The 19,631-nt window shown below is 46.8% G+C and overlaps 2 protein-coding genes across 14 annotated transcripts in view; one reads left to right on the top strand and one right to left on the bottom strand.

The window, feature by feature from the left end:
- MPPE1 (metallophosphoesterase 1) overlaps positions 1-4,184 on the top strand; it is a 58,328-nt gene extending 54,144 nt beyond the window's left edge. For all 8 annotated transcript variants that reach the window (XM_047827281.1, XM_047827280.1, XM_047827279.1 and 5 more), the window contains 2 exons: positions 44-184; positions 1,194-4,184. In XM_047827281.1, coding sequence (XP_047683237.1) covers positions 44-184; positions 1,194-1,376 — 324 coding nt within the window. In that variant the 3' untranslated portion in view covers positions 1,377-4,184. The remainder of the gene's footprint in view (positions 1-43; positions 185-1,193) is intronic.
- GNAL (G protein subunit alpha L) overlaps positions 4,037-19,631 on the bottom strand; it is a 153,043-nt gene continuing 137,448 nt past the window's right edge. For all 6 annotated transcript variants that reach the window (XM_047827270.1, XM_047827274.1, XM_047827272.1 and 3 more), the window contains 7 exons: positions 14,740-14,794; positions 13,484-13,557; positions 12,876-12,934; positions 12,250-12,370; positions 10,220-10,350; positions 8,134-8,201; positions 4,037-4,183 (listed from right to left, as the gene is read on the bottom strand). In XM_047827270.1, coding sequence (XP_047683226.1) covers positions 4,037-4,183; positions 8,134-8,201; positions 10,220-10,350; positions 12,250-12,370; positions 12,876-12,934; positions 13,484-13,557; positions 14,740-14,794 — 655 coding nt within the window. The remainder of the gene's footprint in view (positions 4,184-8,133; positions 8,202-10,219; positions 10,351-12,249; positions 12,371-12,875; positions 12,935-13,483; positions 13,558-14,739; positions 14,795-19,631) is intronic.

The raw sequence follows: 19,631 nt of genomic DNA on the forward strand, positions 1-19,631 counted from the left end.
GTCAGAGCACTAACCAGCTATCGCTGTTCCCCGGGTGCGGTAGCTGCTCTGGTGGCTCCGGCCGCGGCTGGTCCTGAGCGGCCACACGCACAGCGCCTGCGAGGTGCTCCACGGGGCGGGGACCATGGAGATCAGCGTGCCGTCTTTCAGTTGGAGGAACAGAAACAACCCCAGTTTCATCATGGTAATGTGGACGTTTATTTTCATCTGAAAGCTTTCATATAAGTATTGACATCAACACAGTAATCAACTATTTAATTGCTGCGATCCGTAAACACATACAAAATCTGTAAATACAAACTTCCCCTGCTCCACACGCGCACTTAGTTTGATACACTGACCCCTGTCTAAACACCTCCCTGGGGACAAATAAACATGGCATTGCTCCTGTAGGGGGCGGGGTGGGGGGCATCTTACAGAGTGTTTCCAGGGACAGCACTATTCTCAGGTCTGAGCCTCTGCGTTTTTAATTTTCTAAGGAAACAGGATCATGTCTTCATTAGCCATACTCCATCATCTTGTCTTAGGTTCCAAACGTACCCATTTGCTCTGGCCGAAAAAGGCTATGGCTCTTGTAAGTTAGCTCAAGATGTTTCAATTAGTGGCCACCTGGTGTTTATTTTACCCAGGTCATAATGCTTTTATGTCAGGTACTTTTACTTCATGAAAAGGTGGGGAAACCCTCATGTTTTCAGATTCAGAGTAAACGAAACCATTCCCCAGTGTCGTTCCGCACAGCAAACATGTCTACAGAAAAACCCATTGAGGTGCCCCCGGCACATGCATTTCTGGGTAACAGGTTGCTTACTTTAGCATCGAGCGCCATGAGAAATGGCCTTGTAGTCACTCCCCGTTTCTCAATGGCCACTTACATAGATCTCCATGCCTCTTGTATCTCTGGCACGTGTGCCCACTGCACTTTAGAGGAACCCATTGTGCCGGGGACTGGTTTCAACGGAGAGGTCAGCTCCACTCGGCACATTGGGAGCCTCCACGTTGTGTCTCCGATCAGTGCTTGGGGTGGGTGGCTGGCTCGTGGAAGCTGTGCCCCGCAGTCTCAGGGGAGGAGAGCAACTTCCTGGCCTCACCTGAGGGGACCAAGAAGGCTGCGTCTCCTGTTTTGTCTAAGACTGGTGTGTTGGTGCTGCGGCAGGGCTCTCACTGCAGCATCACTATTCTCATTTCCTTTCCAGGGCATGTTGACCCCCACAGAGTACGCCCTTGCCAAGTGCTACCTCCCCTACGAGAACACCGTTCTGGCCACATACTGTGTAGCAGTTGGGTTCCTTGCGGTCCTCATGTTAGCTCACTTTAAGCTCCTAGCCTCGCCTCTTCTCTTTGGTTGGAACTTGCTCAGAAAACTTAAGACAACGTAAAGCGCAGGAGACGCTTTTGCATTTCGTCACAAATAACAAAGGCAGGAAAACTGAACTCTGGGTAGTGCTCATGTGAGAAGGGGACAAAGGGGGTGGCGGTCTTTACACCCATCACAGGAACTGTAAATCACGGATGCGAACTCCTGCAAGGATAAATAGTTGACTGTACTGTTCTCATGCTATAACAATGGAACGTGTACTCTACAACAAGTCTGTTTTCTCATTTTATCAAATATATGTATAACCAAAGATCGTGTCTGTACAATATGTAAAAGCTATTAAAGTCTCACTTGCATGCACTATGCTGTCTGTCCTTCCCCGAGATGGAGCCGGCACCTGGGATTATGTGCGCACAAACACTGGGCTTGCTTCTGTCCCCCTACGAAGTGGGCCTCAGACTCCTATATATTATAAAGCTATGCACTTAAAATAAAAGTACAGACGCCACAAGCAGGAATATATTGTTGTCACAGACTTTTGTGCTTCTGTGCTCATTATGGAATCAGATTTTTAGCTAAGTGTAATTTTCTCTCCAGCAGGCCAAGCTGTTAAATCTGAATTTAATGTCTGTCCATGATCAAAAGAAACCTGACAAAGAGCTGGGAAGGGGCTTTTGGTACTTAAAAATAAATATGTCTTGATAATTTGAAACCAGGTAAAACGTGTTCTTTTCCAAGAGTCCAACTCTGTGTTTGAAGAGGAAGTTGAGTTACTGCTGAGTGATAACGTATATAACAGTATGCAGCTTTTGCTTTTTGTGCATATGGGGGTGTGTGTGGCTCTTCGGTTCACATTTTATGTGGAAAGTGCAATGGAAACACAGTAATTTCTACTTTATGTGTCTTTATGTGTCTCATTTCAGATCAGGGTTTTATGAAACAGGGAAGAGAGGTCCAGGAATTTAGGGATGCTGACATAAACGGTGTGCTTCTTACACTGACTGTCTACAAAGTTATCCTTTCATTCATGGAAAAGTAGTATTTCAGTCTGGATGCATTTTTTTTTTTTTTTTTTTTAGTCTGGATGCATTTATAAAGGATTACAAAATGCCTACTTATAGAGTAAACTTGACAATACTAAAGACTAAAAGGAAATGAAGTCATGTCAGCGAGGCTGTCACCTCTGGGTTTGTATTGTTGAAATCCACCTTTGGACATCTTTGCAGATTATCTCGCACCTAAGGCAACGACCCTCAAAGTTGTGGCTGTGGGTAGAATATGAAGCATCACTGCTATCGCGATTCTTGCTTTCTAGATACTGCGCTGTACGATAACTTCTGACGCTGCATTTACAAACCTTTCGAGTGTGAGAAACAGCCATATATTTTGACTTTGTCTTCCAAATAAAGGTTGTGTAATATTTCTTCTTGAGAGCAGGCAAATGGAGATGCCATCCTTTGACTCTCTTGGGCTGGACACGAACACAGACACCTCTGTCATCTTCTTGCTCTTCGTTTACACTGGAAGCTGTGGCCCAAGTAAGTGGTTCGAAAACTTTGACTAAAGGGACTGGTTGACCTATTTCCACTCAGGGAACTTGTAAAAAGTCTTTAAATAGGAAAATAATCAAAAGACATATTGTCTGGAGAAAAAAAAATCCTTGGTTCTTGAAAAGCTTGTGATGTTGGTACAAAATTATTTGTAAGAGGTGAATGATTAATGTGGATAATTTATATATATATGCATATATATATTTAATCAAAGATATTTTTAAAAGCACTAACCTGAAGAATATCCTAAATTCTACACACACCATTCTCTTTTTTAGAGCAAGCAGCAGGTAATGTTGACATTTAGCGGTTCAGCATGATAAAAACACGTTTCTTTTACAGATACAGCCTGATCGAGGCACAAAGATCTACAAGGATTTTTGAGTAATTATAGAAAATAATATTACATTTTGTGGTCTGTACAGTTATAATAAACCAGCAGTAAAACAACAACAAGAATATATGAAGGGAGACTCTTGTCCAAGCATATCACACTCTAGAGAATCATGTGTAGACAGGACACACTTTGCAGTGGTGAATGTAGTGGGTTGTCTGCTCAGAGTAGTTCTAACTTAATGCCTGAGGTTGGCAGCGACTCAGATATGATTGAAACGGGTTTCTCTCCATCCTGTGACTTGGGGTCTAGCCTCGCTCCTGGGCCAGTGCAGCTCGGGAGAGGTGGCCACTTGCCCACGCATGTGGCTCACCGCCTCATACCCCTGCCACTGCAATCATGCCTGATAAGTCAGAAAAAAGTGTCATTTCTCCCCCCTTTATCAAGTTCCTGCCGAATCAAGAAATCACTGAATGGATGACTGAAAGGGGCCCTCACCCAGAGGGGTTTCACTGCAGCACCACCCAAGTAAGAGTGCTGGTTTGCAGCGACACAAATTGGTGGGGTTGGGGAGGCTGTGGAAGGTTGTGTTCAGTGAAAACGAAAGCTACAAACCAAACCTGAGGGGAACAGAGGTAGCCAGAGGCTTGGTGGTCACACAGGTCAGAACAGGACAGGGCGGCAGCTGGATGAAACCGGGAACTCCCTACTTTCTACCATGGCTTGGGGCTGACAGACAATCCTGGAATAAATGTTCCACCTGGTGGGGTGGCCAAGGGAGGAGAGGCAGGTGGAGAGAAGGTGCCAGAAGGCGCGCCCACCTGCCCCAGGGCTGCCTCACAAGAGTTCGTACTGTTTGAGGTGCATCCTCTGGATGATGTCACGGCAGTCATTGAACACTCTGCGAATGTTCTCGGTGTCCACGGCACAGGTGAAGTGTGGGTAGCAGTAATGTTTGCCGTCCCCTGTCGCTGTGCTGATCCTCTGGAAAAAAAAAAAAAGCCATCGATGCTGTGGGACCCTGACCACCATGCCCAGGGGTACATGGGAACACTGCTGCTACTCCATTAATTCTTGGAGAAGAATTTGGGCAATACTTTGATCAAAGACAAGAGGAGCTGGGATTGTGACTGTTTAAATACTGAATACCCTGCTGGAAACTCAACGTCACACTTACCTCTGGCCACAGAAGCTTAGTGTTCAGTTGAGAGAGGACATATATTTAAAAGACAGCCTCTCAGGGGTGCCTGGGTGGCTCTCAGTCGGTTAGGCATCTGACTTCAGCTCAGGTCATGATCTCACAGTTACTGAGTTCGAGCCCCGCGTCGGGCTCTGTGCTGACAGCTCACGGCCTGGTGCCTGCTTCGGATTCTGTATCTCCCTCTCTTTCTCTACCCCTCCCCCGCTCATGCTCTGTCTCTCTCTGTCTCTCAAAAATCAATAAACATAAAAAATTTTTTAAAAAATAAATAAATAAAAGACAGCCTCTCAAGTCAGGGTAGAATTTTCTGGAAATAAATGTCAGTCCCACACCAGCACTGTCCAATGGAACTTTTTGCACTAATGGAAATGTTCTGTATTTCCCCTGCTCTTACGGGAGCCACTATCACTAACTGATGCAACAGAGACTGGAGTTTTAGTTTTAATTTTAATTAAATTTAAATATCCACATATCACTAGTGGTTCCATGTGGATGGCTCATCCGTCCTACTGAGCCCTCCTCCATATAACAACTTGAGCATTTCCTGGGGCGGGGTTGGGGGGGGGGTCCCCTGGTTAGTAGTGGGAGGCTTCATGGGCTTTCTCCCACAGGAGAAAAAACATGACTGATGAGGATTCAGAAGGACATCTTGGAGGGATACGCGCATGTGCATTGGGAAGTCAGGTGGGGCAGTGTGGAGAGAGGCTGCCATGGGCTGAATGGTGTTCTCCCCCACCAATTCCTGTGGTGAAGCTCTAACCCCCGGCACCTCTGAGTGTGACTGTATTTGGAGATAGGATCTCTTTTTAAAGAGGTAATTACGGGGCACCTGGGTGGCTCAGTCGGTTAAGTGTCCGACTTCGGCTCAGGTCATGATATCGTGGTCTGTGAGTTCAAGCCCCACATCGGGCTCTGTGCTGCAGCTCAGAGCCCGGAGCCTGCTTTGGATTCTGTGTCTCCCTCTTTCTGCCCCTCTCCCGCTCCCTCTCTCTCTCCCTCCTTTTCAAAAATAAATAAGCAGTACAAAAGAAAAAAGATAAGTTAAAATGTGGTCATATGGGTGAGCCCAAACCCAGTAAGGTCCTCATAGGAAGAGGGGAGATTGGGACACACACACACAGGAAAGGCCATGTGGCGACACAATGAGAAGACACAATGAGAAGGTGAACATCCACAAGCCGAGGAGAGAAGCCTCAGGAGAAACCAACCCTGTTGACATCTTGATCTCAACTTCTAGCCTCCAGAATGGTGAGAAAATAATGTGTTAAGCCCCCAGTTGGTGGTGCTTTGTTACGGCCTCCCCAGCCAGAGAATGTAGAGGTCACATGGAGCTTTCTTCATAGGTGCCCACAGGGATCCCCGGACGTCCTCCTCGTCCCCCCTCCCATCCCCTTTCTTGCAAAGCATCTTGGGAATCAAGATGAGACCCTGCTGGGCTGGGGTAAAGATGTTCATCAGGTTATGAACCTCCTCCTGGGAGCACAGACTTATTTTGAGCAATAGTTAGGATTCTCTTGAGCAATTATAATTTTTAAAAAACTTAAGGACACTGAAACGTGTAGGGTAGGTATCTTTATAGCCCTAGAACATGGGGAGGAAGAGCCGTGTCACACGGAGTGGGCGAATAGGTAACAGGCTTTCTTCTGTAACGATCTGACCAATCTGTCCCCGCCTGGGGCAACAAGAATGTCAGGCAGAGTCATTACAAAGGTAGTGGCTGTCTGCTTATCTCTAAACACACTGATTTTCACTTTAAATGACAGCAATAAGCTTGTCAAGGAAAACTGGGCAGTTCCAGACTGTGCTTGATTGGGTCCCCTGGCTGTTGCCCATCTCTGAGGTCCCCTGTCAGGAGATGATGTTCAAGGTAAAAGAAATCAGAGGGGAGCTCATACAATACCAGGAAGAGAAGCCCGATTAAAGCATACAGGCTTCTAATAGATGCCTAAGGCATCAAGACACAGGGTGCCACTCATGCTTACCACCTGCTTTAAAAGGTCTGGTGACGCCCCGGAGGACTCTCTGGCCCAGGTCTGGGCATGGGCTTGCAGGTGGTTTCCAGTGTGAGGGACAGGACCGCTTGACGGTGACTAGGGGAACACGGGGGGCTGACCACCTGGCCCTCCCTCCTCCTGGCTCCTGGCCCCTTTCGTTCTGAGTTCCTCCTGCTCTGGGGATGAGTTGGGCCTCCCCTTCGTGGGAGGAAGTGACCCTGACTGGGACAAACCTGGTGGTCCTTGCCCTCCTCACGCGATGACAGTTGAGAATGCTCAGACAGCATGTGGCTCTTTCTTACAGAGGGGTCTATCTCATTATGCCCTTGCCGTTCTCTCCCCAAGCCCACCTTTACCTCCTCAAGGCCAGGTCCCCCCACAGACCTCTCCCTCTCCATGTACGGCCTCTATTCCCCACCCCGTCTCAGGGCCTTCTATCACCAAAGTTATTGTTTCGCCCGAATTTGCTCCCGTCCAGATTCGATACTGTTAACCATTTCTGTAATCTGCTCCATTGCCTTCTAGGTCTGGGGTTAGGGCTTCCAACTCAAAACTCCTCCCACGACTCACTGGCCCAGGCAAATTCCACCATAAAAAAAAACCTAAATCAATAACCCCTAGGCGTTTATTTCCCTGACTTGCAAACTGCATACAAGCCAGATTTCTCCCATTGTTAGAGAATCAAAGGTTTCTTCCCAACACCAAATGGTGGTGGCACGGCCATTCATTTGGGAGGGGGGGAGCTCTGTTTCTAATCTTTAAATGCCTCATAGGCACACTTAGTTAACTTTTAGTCCTCATTAGGACAGCTTTTTGTGTGTTTTTATATTTTATGGTCTTGCAAGATGTTCCTCCAAAAGGAAGCCTGTGATAAACTACAAACCAATTTACCTGTTATCCAAGAGATTCACAAGGCACACGGGCATAGCAAAGGTTCTAGAAAGTCTGACAACGGAGAAACCTGTCTCACTTGATTTATTTCCCAGATTTACTCCTTGCAGAGCCCTTTCCCCGTGCTACCTGTTAACCTCCTGGGGAATACTGTTCCTCAGAACTCACTCTGGGGACTTGACTTCTTATCCTTGTTACTTTCTCACTCAGTATAAGATTTCAGGAGGCAACCGATGGGGGCCCGTGGTGGGAATAGGATAACGAGGTTCCCCTGAGGAGTCAGGAAGGCACCTGATCCCCGTGGAAATGTCAGGCAGACTGTGGGACCGTCCCTGCTGCACACTGGGCCGATCGTCACCTCTCCAGAAGCACACAGTCCACGTATATATAATTCTTTCACTTTTTATGTAAATTTGAAATCATCTCAAAATAAAAAGTTAAAAAAAAAAGAGAGATCTGAATTTTTCTGAATGTCTGAATTAGCCTCTTAGTGGTGAGTGAATGAAAGGGGGAGGGGCACCCAGTGTGGGTGCTGGTATTTCAGACTCTGCTAAAGGCTTCTTTCCTTTTAGGAAAACACAAGTGAACACAGTCTGGTGGTCTCAGTGCCATTCTCTGGGGCCTTGTGCTGTGCTCCTTGTTTTCGCTTGGGCGCTGTGTGACCTGAGGTGAAAAGCCCCACCTCTCTGAACCCCAGTATGGTCAGTGGTGAGATGAAGTAATAATTCCTTTGCCTCTCATAATTTGGGTGGAGATTAAATCAGATCATGAAAGGGTAACTGATATGCAAATTGCAAAGAACAATACAACTCTAAGGAGGTAGGAAAGCAAAGAATAAAACTGCTTACCAAAAACAGGTCTCGGATAAAGAACTTGGCTCGTGTAACTTTGGGATCTTCTCCTGCATCTGGTGTTGCTGTAAAAATTACAAGTGGAATTTTGTTTAGGTGATGAGAATACAACTCTATGGAAAATGGAAGAGGAATTACAAAGTAGGGCTGCGGTGACTCACAGCACTAAAAGACACTCAGAGCAAAGCAGAAAGCTGAAATGTAACTTTATTTCTCTCATTTAGCAGCTGATGAAAGTTTTGGTTTTGTTTCTGATGATGGGGGATGACTCCCACTCAGAGAAAATGAAAGCATGCCACTGAACACTGACCAATCCCACAGCTGCCATCCCCTTCAGAGATCCCTTGAGAGAGAAGGTTCCAGGGGCTGTGGTTTTAGCAGTGGTTGTGCTCATCGGGTCTGCATTCTCTTAGCCTTGTTCCCGGGAGACCCTCCCCTTCACTGTTCCTACCACGGAGCCCTTCTGTGAAATACTGTAGTAACCTGATTCTTCTCCCGTGCAGATTCCAAGTTCCTAAAATCTTGGCTTCCCTGCATGGTCTCATCGCTCTTTTCCTTCTCTATTGCAACTACCATGATTATATGATTATTCACGATGAGCAGGTGATGGGGAATTCTACAGGTGCTGAGTCCGCCCTGATCTGGAGACCTGCCATGCTTGACCCAGGGCAGGTGCCTGGGCAGGTTCGGTGCAGAAGGGAGGGAGGAGCAGGCAGAGAGAGGAGCACAAGATCCACTGAGGGTATGTGTGGGAGGAGCACAGGATCCACAGAGGGTTGAGGGTTTGGAGCACAGGATCCCCTAAATGTGTGTGGGAAAGGAGCACAGGATCCACAGAGGGTTGGGGGTGGGGAGGAGCACAGGATCCGCTGGATGTGTGTGTGTGGGGAGGAGCACAGGATCCACGGAGGGCTGTGGTGGGGAACCTAGCTTGTAATATTTTCTGGCCGGGTCACGTGTGGCCTCAGCTTGTGGTGAGATTAAGTCTGTGTTGGTAGGGATCGCAAGTAGAGTTGTGGTTGTGTTTCAGAAAGATTTTGGCAGCAATCCAAAGACTGTTCTGGAAAGTTGAGTGAGCAGAATAAGGAAGCCTGGGCAGGATGCTACCTTGACCAGATCCGGAACTGAGAAGAGGGGAAGGAGGGCCCGGACCAAGACAGAGAGGAGGGAGAGCACATGACAGTGGACGCTTCAGTGTTGACTGTCCAGAGTGTAGGGATGGGAGCCTGGCTTGCTGAGGGCCGTAGTCCAGAGATGAGAGGGCAATGCAAGCCGAGCTCTGCTGACTTCTCTTACACCAGGGGCTCAACACTAGACTTAGCACAAGGATGAAGAATTTTCTTCACTTCTTATCTAAGTTTCTAGGAGAGTCCCTTTCATTCTGCTTTATCTAGCTGGGGATTCAAATTTTAGGAAGTGGTAGCATTTCACTGGCAATGAACCCCTCCTACAAGGTGGGCCGAGAACCGAGGAGCCGCAGTTGGAAACGGGGTGTGCCCCGGTCCAGGGCTTTAGCACTGAGAGCCCCCTGCCCCTGAACCCTGCACCTGCTCGGCCAGGCCATCCTACTGGTAGCCAAAGTCATCGCTGGGCCGTGGTGGCTGGAAGGGTGGGGCTTGGGCACAAAGGTTCAGAGGCTGCCTTGTCCTGGCAAGCTCTACCTGAGTGACCTTGAACGACTGACTACCTCTCTCAGCTCACTTTCCACAGGAAAACATGCAAATAACAAACTTCCACGTAGGGTTACAGTGAGAGTCAAGGTCGACGTAAAGGGCTGACACAGTGCCAAGTTCAGGACAGACCCAGCCAAGACACCAAGAGAGAGTACTTAATAGACACACACCCAAAAGTGCCCTGTCTTCTCCTGCACAGTTTGAATGGAAAGTCAAATCCCGAAAAATGGAATCCTAAATAGGACATTTTAACACTCTAGCATTTGAAGGTGGGGGCAGCAGTCAGGAGAGTTGATGCAAATTAATTGAATTTCCTAAATTTTCATCACATCTGTTAGAACTACAGCTACAGGGCTAATGAAAAAATAACCAAATTTTTTCCTGAATCAGAACTGGTTTTGAAATCTTACCATCTTCAGGAACAGTATAATTTGCATACTCTGGGAAATAATCTTCGATTTTTGATTTCCCCGCCAAGACTTTTTCTGCCAGCATATCCTGTTTGTTCAAGAACAAGATGATAGAAATGGTCCGTAACCACCTGAAAAGAGAAATAAACATACAAACTTCACATCTGCTAGTACGTGAAAGTACCTCTAACAGAGGAGGTACTCAGTGAAAAGAACAGCATTTCCATCTTCCTGAAATGTACAGGATCTAGAATGATTTGATGTACCAATCTTGTGGACCCCCACTCCATCTGCATGCAAGACATTCTTATAGTAAGTAAACCTTATAATAAATAAATAGAGTTAATTTAGCAGTTCAGTATTTTCTAATTAATCTTTACTGAGAATATAAATTTACTGGTACCAAAGCTAAGGTTTATTTATGGAATAAATACACCCGGAGTTTTACTAAGAAAGGGTCAGATAAACTAGAAGTTAGAGCGATAATAACAATAAAATACATGAGTCATTAGCTAATCACACAGAATGTAATTTGTAGCTGGCTTGAGTCAGAACAGGCCGAATTTCTCCAGAGGTGGAGCAGGTTGTTAACCAGATATGGGTCATGACCACTGCATTGGACAAGTTAAGGGGAGGGGCTCCGTTACAGTGGAGGAAAGGTTCTCTCTCATTGTTTTCCTAAACAGACATGAGAACTGGCTTAAGATGAGCTCAGTATGCACATCAGCAAAGCCTTTGTAAATTCTGTTATTTCAAAGGAATCAAGCTGATGACTAGTGCACAGGAATCTTACTATGAATTAGAAACACAATCCATTCTTCCTCCAAGTGGAAATAGTTTTACTGTTCCTTGTTATAAAATATATAATCCTGGTAAAAATGAATTTGTAATTACAGAAAATACATAGAAAAAAATCAAATGTAATTACACACAAAGGCAACTATTAGAACTGTTATGTTTTTACTTCCAGGTTTTCTCCTATTCTCAGACATATTTATAAAATAAGATCATGGTGTTTTTTAATCTGCTTTTTCACTGAACAGTATTGTGGTCATTTTCTCATGTGGTTGTGTGTGTGTGTGTGCTTACATATATATATTTAAATTTATATATATATATACATAAATTATATATAAATATATAATATGTATAAATGTAAAATTTATATATACGCTTATATAAAATTTTTTAATGACTCCAAAGTATTCCTTCATGTACCCAGTATTTCCTGACTTTTTTTCTTTCTCATTAACTGTCTCAATACTATATTACTGAGAACAAGTGTATAACACTTGATAAATACTTTCCTGATAATCCAAATGTTTTGCAAGGTCAGCTTACATTTCCTGTCCTCCTTGGTGATATGTCTTCTTAAATAGTTCAGAAGACACTTCGATTTTTATATAGGTATGTATCGTGTGTGTGTGTTTGCTGGGTTCCTTTCTAAAATAATCACCCCTTTGCACTAGTAGCAATTTCAAACATGATTATGCTCTGCCTTTGACCTGTAAGGGATCTTCTAGAGATCATCTAGTTATTTGTGGATGGTACTTTCTAAATTTTAAAAACCAAGCAAAACCATTTTTTAACCCTCGATATAATCTTGAGCTTTAAAAACAGATATTTAAACTTTCTTTCTTTTTTTTTAATTTTAGAGAGGGAGAGAGGGGCAGAGAGAGAAGGAGAGAGAGAATATTAAGCAGGCTCCATGCTGAGGGCTCGATCTCACAACCCTGAGATCATGATCTGAGCCGAAATCAAGAGTCAGTCACTTAACTGGCTGAGTCACAAAGACGCTCCTTAAATTTTCTTAACAGAGCACTATCAGAGCTTCATCGAGGACTACTGCCCATTTTAAGTGGGTCTATACACGAGATCGACCAAAAGAGATCCTGCTAACGGTTTTGGATTTACCAGTAAGAAAAGAATGAATATATCTGGAGAATAAAAATGAAAGTGAGCTGAGTGGTATTTTTAATGAAAGAAAATTTGCGATCCAGAGGTGCAACTGAATTTCTTATTTTTATAACCTGTTGTTCCAGATGCTTTCGAAAAGGTCCAGGGACTCTCTGAGCCTGTTGGTGTTGTTATCTTCCCGAATCACCATGTTGTAGCTGCTGCAGGCCGCAACATAAATGATAGCCGTGACATCTTTGTGGAAGAAGAGAGAAAAAGGGAAGCCCCGGTTAGAGAGCCACTGTGTGGTTATGATCAAGTACACGTCCAGCTGCTACTCATTTTCATCCCGTGATTATAAGAACAACTTACAGAAGCACTGTGTGTGTGGTTGTTTCAGTAATGCATCCGTATGAGCAAATGACAAATGTAAATTTAGGATGCTTAAATTCCTTTTTTAAATTAAAAAAAAATTAATGCTTATTTTTGAGAGAGAGAGAGAGAGAGAGAGAGAGTGAGTGGGTTAGGGGCAGAGAGAGAGGGAGACACAGAATCTGAAGCTGGCTCCAGGCTCTGAGCTGTCAGCACAGAGACCGACACGGGGCTCGAACTCACGGACTGTGAGATCCTCCCCTGAGCCGAAGTCAGACGCTTAACCTACTGAGCCACTCAGGTGCCCTGGGATGCTTAAATTCTTTATGAGATTCACATTTAAGGCATTTGATGGATGGTCTAATCTGATTCAAAGCACAGAAATCACCATTAAAGCACTGGATCCATTTTCTTCTCTCGTCCCTCTGGCCGCCGACATCAAACATGCTGTGGAAGAACAACAGGACACGATGACGGGGTTGGGGGGGGGGCGTGACACCTCTGTGCTTCTTTCCTTGGCTGAGGCTCCCGGCCTGAAGCACTGCCCCATGGGTGGCCCCCGCAGACTGCTCCACTGGCTCTAAGTTTCTGCCTGACCCGGGAGTCCACACCAAGCTGTTCCTTGGGGTCACAGCCCTCACTCTGTGGTCACCAGGCCGGCTCGGGCCCCTCTTCTCAGGGCAGCCTGTGCCGGGCATCCCCCTGCCTGAGCGGGTCCTCTGTACCTACCCAAAGGCCACTGGATCTTTCTCACCTTCTCAGGTGGCTCTGGTTCCCATGTTCCTCCCTGCCCTAAACTTACTGCATGCCCTTTAGGGCCACAGAGTCTGTACGGACTTATCCAAAAGGACAGCGAGGCACATTTGGGATGTTTGATGTCCCAGGGCCCATGGGAGGAAGGCTGGGCTCCCCGACCCCATCAGGACGCCAGCAGACAGCCAGGGCGGGGGGCGTCCTGCCCTTGTCTCCACAGCTGGTCTGCTCTCAACAACTTACTGAAAGTTTACTTTGTCCACTTGGAATCGGGTCTCAAAAATCCCCGATGTCAGAACTCGGCATCTGAGAAGGTCCTGAGAACAAGAAGACAAACCAAGTGGCAGCACTGTTCTTCAGAAGGAAAAGCCCTGAATGCAACCATAATAACCGAGTTTTTCAGATGACCATCTCTTCCAATTGTAAGAGAAACAATAATAACTAAAAAGTCAGACAAATGCTCTGTCTCACCACCTCCCTCCCAGCAGAAAGTCATAATTAATGTATTAGTTTTGTCTTAGAGACTTAGTAGCTGTGCTTTAATTTCCTTTAGTAGGTTTTGTTGTTGTTTTTTAATTTATCACTTCTGCATGTATGTCCATGCCTGTCCTGCACCTGACAGGAGACCCCACGGCTCTCTGCTTGCTGCACCTACCTGCAAAGCCACCTGCTCCGGGTGTAGACCTTCTGGGTGAGAAACCAAAGGCTCGAAAACAAAGGTTTGCATAGTTTTGAGCTCTTGGGGTCAGCCTCACAGAGAGATGGATTTTGGGGTGAGAGAGGAGCCCAGGCCTTCAGGAGAGGCAGAGAGGAGAGAGATGCCAGGAGGGGCCCACTGCCAAGCCCCTCCAGGGGACATAGGACACTGGGGGGGGGGTGTTGGAGAGGCTGTTTGAATGGAGCCCCCTAACTTCTTTGGCGTTCACTAGCTCTAGAGGCTGCTGGGAGCCTCCTAAGCTGAGCAATTCAGGGTTTTCTCCAAGTCTCTGCAGATGCCTGAGTGCCAAAGGTTTCGAGGGGCACAGAGGGTCCCTCTCTTCTACTTACGAATGTGCAGTGGGATGCTTTTATCCAGCTCAACCCAAAGACGACGCTCTGGGTCACACCCAGAGAGCGTGCCTGTGATATGTGAGCCAGGCCAGGGCCCAAAGCAGAATGGGCAGAGTTTACGAAGCTGGTGAAGCACAGGTTCAGTTTTCCGTTCACAGCTCCCAGAGGCACGGGAGTGGCACATTCCTATTCCACAGGGGAAATTACTTTGATATTGGCAGTTTAGAAAGCTAGTAGGTTTTAGAGAGCTAAGTCAGGAGGCACAGCACAGGTTCTGGTGGGTATGCTGCGTGTACGTGCAGGGACAGCGGAAACGATTTGCCAGAAGTAGCTGTCTTGTGGAATCCCTCCTCCTTAATTCACGTTAAAATAATCAGTGAGGGATAACTGGCACTTCCTCTAGTCCCAGGAAGTTCAAAGAGGTGGTTGCGGGCTCCCGCTTCACCTACCTGGTCTGTGGGTGTGTAGTCCACCAGACTGACACTGTCGATTCTTTCCAGGAAGCTGAAAAGAAAGCCAGCAAGGGCTCAGTCGTGTTCTCTGATGGCTTCTCTCCGGGACTGCGGGCCAAGGGGATGGGCTCCTCACACAAGCACAGGAGGGCAGGGGCAGGCAGAGAAGCTGGGGTAAGTTCCCCCTTCCTTCTCTGAATATGTGTCCTCCCAGACAGCAGAACATTCCCGATGGAGGGGCCAAGGCTGACTTTTCTTTTCTTTTTTACCTCTTTTTTTTTTTTAACCTTCCCTCTTCCCTTTTGCCCACCGCCCTAGAGTTGGGGGGGAGGGGCCACTCAGCAATAGGGGAGGGGCACAGGGCCTCCTTCAAAGCCACGATAGTAGCAGAAGCCCATGTTGCAACATAAACACAACGCGGGAGGTCAGAGACGTTCCTTTAGCGTCACGGGTTCCTAATAAGATCGAAGCAATGTGCAAGCGCGCACACATCAACAGGTTTAACCTGGTGTGTTCACCTGGAGGGACTCACAGAGGGAGGGAGAAGTAAATGAAAGGAAAGGAAAGGAAGGGAATCGCACTGTATGTGTACGTGGAAGGAGACATGGGCACTTGCTCTCTCTCCCCACAGAGGCCACCCTGTCCATCTCCTCGCCAACCTTGCTTTATTCTTCTACGTGGCACTTACCACGGCCTGACACGAGTCGCATTTATTTATGTTTATTATCTATCTCTTCCTCCAAAACGCGAGACCCCCAGGGCAGGTCTTTGTCTCGCTGGCCCAGGTATCCCCAGCACCTAGCGCAGACCTGGCCCCTAAATCTTTGTTCGGGGAATCCAATGTCTGCTCTGCTCCTCCTCCCGCAGCTAGAAGACGTAAGTGAGCAGGTGGCTGAGAGGCCCAGCCCATAATGGACACTGTGGAGATTTTTAAGACACAGGAAGACCTGGGGACTGGTTACCTGGCGAGTAAGGACTGCTTCTGGACAGAGAGGGGGCAGCGGAGGCTTCAAAGGGAGGGAGGACATACAAGTGAGGGAGGGGACTGAGTGGCCCCTGGTCTCCTGGCTGTGGGTGAGGCTCCAGCCCTGGGGAGAGTGAATGTGCCCCAGACTAGGGGGGACATGGCCGACTTCCTGGTCTGTCCAAGCCGGGATGGTTTGGGTTCCATTACTAGGCCTTCCTCTAATGCTCTGATGCTTGTGGGCATTTTGCACAGTGCAGGATGCTGTCACCTCCCCATCTCCACATGCTCCCCCCACCCGCCTGCATGGCAGACCCGTAAGATGCTTCCAGCCTGGCAAGAGGGAGGCTGAAGGCACATTAAGGCTACTCAATTCCCTTGGCTATTGTTATCTCCTCCCTCCTGGAGAGCTACAGATAGCCCCCAGTGGCCCGAGATGTGGCCTGGTGCTGGGGTGACATTTCCAGGGCCCTTCATGACTGCACTGCCTGTCACGGCAGTGGTCGTCAGTCATCTACAGAACTGTGGCTAGGCGGCAGGGCTGCTGAGAAGCCAAAGGGACCCGGATCTGCCTGCGGCCTCTCTGGAGCGGGCACTGCGAGCCCTGGTAGGTGTTGCTGTGTGCCTTCCAGAAGATGGGTGAACTGGCCGGTGGGGAGAGCTGGTCCCTGAGCAGGAGGAGTTCGGACAGGGCACAAACAATTCTGCAGGTGGGGCAGGAGGGCCTGCCTGGGAGCTGGGGAAACACGGGAGCCCCAGGGAGGGGGCCTAGCTTGCTTGAGGTCTGGTTTGAGAGCCACAGTGCAGTTTGGCTCAGCCCTTGCTGCCCTTGAATTTGGTATGGTGGAGAGCGTCTCAGAAGTACCCACCCAGTTCCTGACCGTCTAGTGGAAAAGGGGCGGAAAGACTCTGATGGAGTCAGAGTGAGACAGGTTTCTGCTCCTGAAAAGGGGGCTCTGGTCTGTAGCCCAGCCGACCAGGCGGTCCGGTTGGGAGATGGGTGCTGCCCCCACACTGCGTGGGCTACAGTAATTCGATTCAGAGATGGTCTATCCTCCCAGCAGGAGACACATAATACTGAACATGTGATACAAAAACCAATCATCTCGGATGAAAGGGGCTAGAAAATTAACCTAAATATGGAGCCTTTGGGTATAGTTAGAGTTTAGGAAGCAACCAATTTCAAACAGGATGCAAGAGGGTGGAGGTAGGTGGGTGAATTAATTCAGATGGTAATAACTAGTATAAGTAGAAACAATGAAATGTGGTTAAAAAAATACATCAAAAGTTCTTGATAAATGTGATTAAAGACTGTCTTCCAAAGGAAGAGGTGGGAGTACCATACCAAACGCTATTAAAAATAAGTGGTTCTGAGGTGCCAATGACAAAGGCAAAAGATGTCGAGTTCTTTCCCATCCCTAATTTCCAGGGCAGATATTCAAAGTTCCACCTGGCTCTGGTACTTAATGATCTAAGTGAGACCTGAGAGGCATCCGAACATTTCCAAGAGTATCTTCTCAATTGTTACTGACGCTGAACGGTATTGTGAGTTCATGCATTTCAAATCTGTGCAATGAAAATAAAATGTGAAAATTCCCCCCTGAATGTAAATGCATCCCCCCAGTTCTTTGAAAGACCCTCTAAGGCATAAAGGAATGACAGAAGAATCTATACTGTGGATTTCTGCCAGCCTTTTGCCTTAATCTTTGATTCAATCACTGTATTTTTTTCCAGCATGCTGTTAGAAGTACTTCAAATCAGAGCTCCTAAGATAATATGTATCGAAAGCTGAGTTTTAAAAGGGTCTTCTAAATCATACACAGAATTTCACATGACTACATTTTAAAGGGTTACTAAAACTATCTTCTTAAATATGCCACTGCCTCTTACGTGGAAAAATTAACCAGAGTTAAGACTCAACCTTGGAGACCAGTCACTCACACTGGATTCAGTTGCAAGACAATACCAAACTAGAATTATAAAAAGTCACCATAGTGATATGCATGCTGTAAAAAAGTAGTTAGAAAGCAATTTATTTTGATTTTCCCCCCATTATTTCCAGCTACAGCTCAGGATATTCGTGCTTGGAGAAACATTTTCATGCTTTCCATTTCCATCCCCTCTTCTGCCGGATACGGGCACAAAACAGCAGCTCATGGTCTATTTCTCAGCTGCTGTCTGCCACCCCACTATAACTCAAAAGTCACAGAGTTCTTATGACCATGGCGTTGATCATGAAGCAGGACAAGGGAGTATGAAAAGATGAAAACTGTTGTTTAAACACCTTTAAACAATGAGATCTGAGAAAAAGCACCAACTATATTTAATTAAAATGTATTACAAATTGTTTCGTTTGTGAACAAGTGGCAAGCTGGAATTCTGGCAAAGGTCAGTGAGAAACTTTCCTCAGCGTTAGGGAAGTTTACTTCATGATGCTAATGTGCAAGACATACAGATACCGGTGGAGGAGAAAAATATGACCTCCACAGTGACAAAGTACCAGGCAGTTCTGACGTGCTGCCCAGAAGGCGATCCTCAGACCGGCAGCATGTGCCAACCTTAGGAATCGGGATTTCCAGCTGAGCCACATCCCTAGGTGGTTCTGACCCACAGCATCCCCGGTGCCTCAGTGACCCCTGTGCACACATCTTTTCCTCTGTTTTTACTGCCATCCTGCTCTAGGCTTCATCTCGTGTCAGCAGGACAATACGGTATCTGATGACTCACACTCCTGCTCCTTTCCTCGGGGTAAAGTCCACATTTTCATTCCAGCCTCCAAGCCCTTGGCAATCTGTCCAATCTCTTCCCTCTTTTTGATGCCAAACGAACCCTCCACTCCTTTCAAATCCCCGTGTGGTTCTGGGCCTCTCAGACCTTTGTGCAATTCCCACTTTATTTTCTTTGAAGCCCCCGATTCAACCCTACCTCTTGCAAGAAGCCAATTCTAACCACAACGGACACCGTGATCCCATTCTCTGTGTACTCAGTGTGTATGATTTGATTAGTATGGGCTACTGCTTTATGCTGTAACTTATTCCCTTTTTTTTAAATGTTTATTCATTTTTTGAGAAAGAGGGAAAGAGACAGATTGAGCAGGGGAGGGGCAGAGAGAGACAGATAAACAAAATCTGTAGCTGTCAGCACAGAGCCTGATGCGGAGCTCGAACTTAGGAACTGCGAGATCATGACCTGAGCCGAAGTTGGATGCTCAATCGACTGAGCCACCCAGGCGCCCCACTTCCTTTTTAAAAGTTGAAGTATAAAACGCATGTGTGTCAAGTGCACTAAGCTTAGTGTTCATTTTGATGACTTTTTAACATTCGTATACACTCGTCTCCATTTTTCTGTGTGTATGCTTTACCTACCTAAATGTATGGAGTACTGTTTAAGGCAGAAGCGTGTCTTTTCCCTAGAAAGAAGCCCCAGATCTATCTAGTCGACATCTGATATACTTTGGTCTAAATCTTTTACTGTATTCAGTCACTCTGAATAAACACTGCTGAATTGTTTGTCCTGCTACTATTCAAGAGGGAGGGAGGATGTATAAACCTCAAACAGTAGGAACAAACATTTCAATTTGAAGAAACGTGCTGAAAGAAAAGGATACACGGTGCTTCTGAGGAGACATAACAGGGCTCTGGCCGAGTGCCCCCTGCACCCTCTTTACCCATTGTGTACGTTGTCATTAGAGAACTCTAGGCAGGATTACAGCTGAGAACCCCAAGGGAGCATGTGTTCACACCAGGGACACTACCAGGAGCCAGCTCAGCTGGGTACCACACCAGGCCCAGTTATTGTGACCAAGACAGACACTGCCTTACCGTCTAGTTGTAGAAAAACAAACCTAGGTAAACCAGGCAGGCATTCTGCTATGATTTGCTATGACAAGTGCCTGTTCCTCAGTTCATTGAAATGTCCACTGGCT

Source organism: Prionailurus viverrinus, chromosome D3 (genome assembly GCF_022837055.1).
Source record: "Prionailurus viverrinus isolate Anna chromosome D3, UM_Priviv_1.0, whole genome shotgun sequence".
NCBI lineage: Eukaryota > Metazoa > Chordata > Mammalia > Carnivora > Felidae > Prionailurus > Prionailurus viverrinus.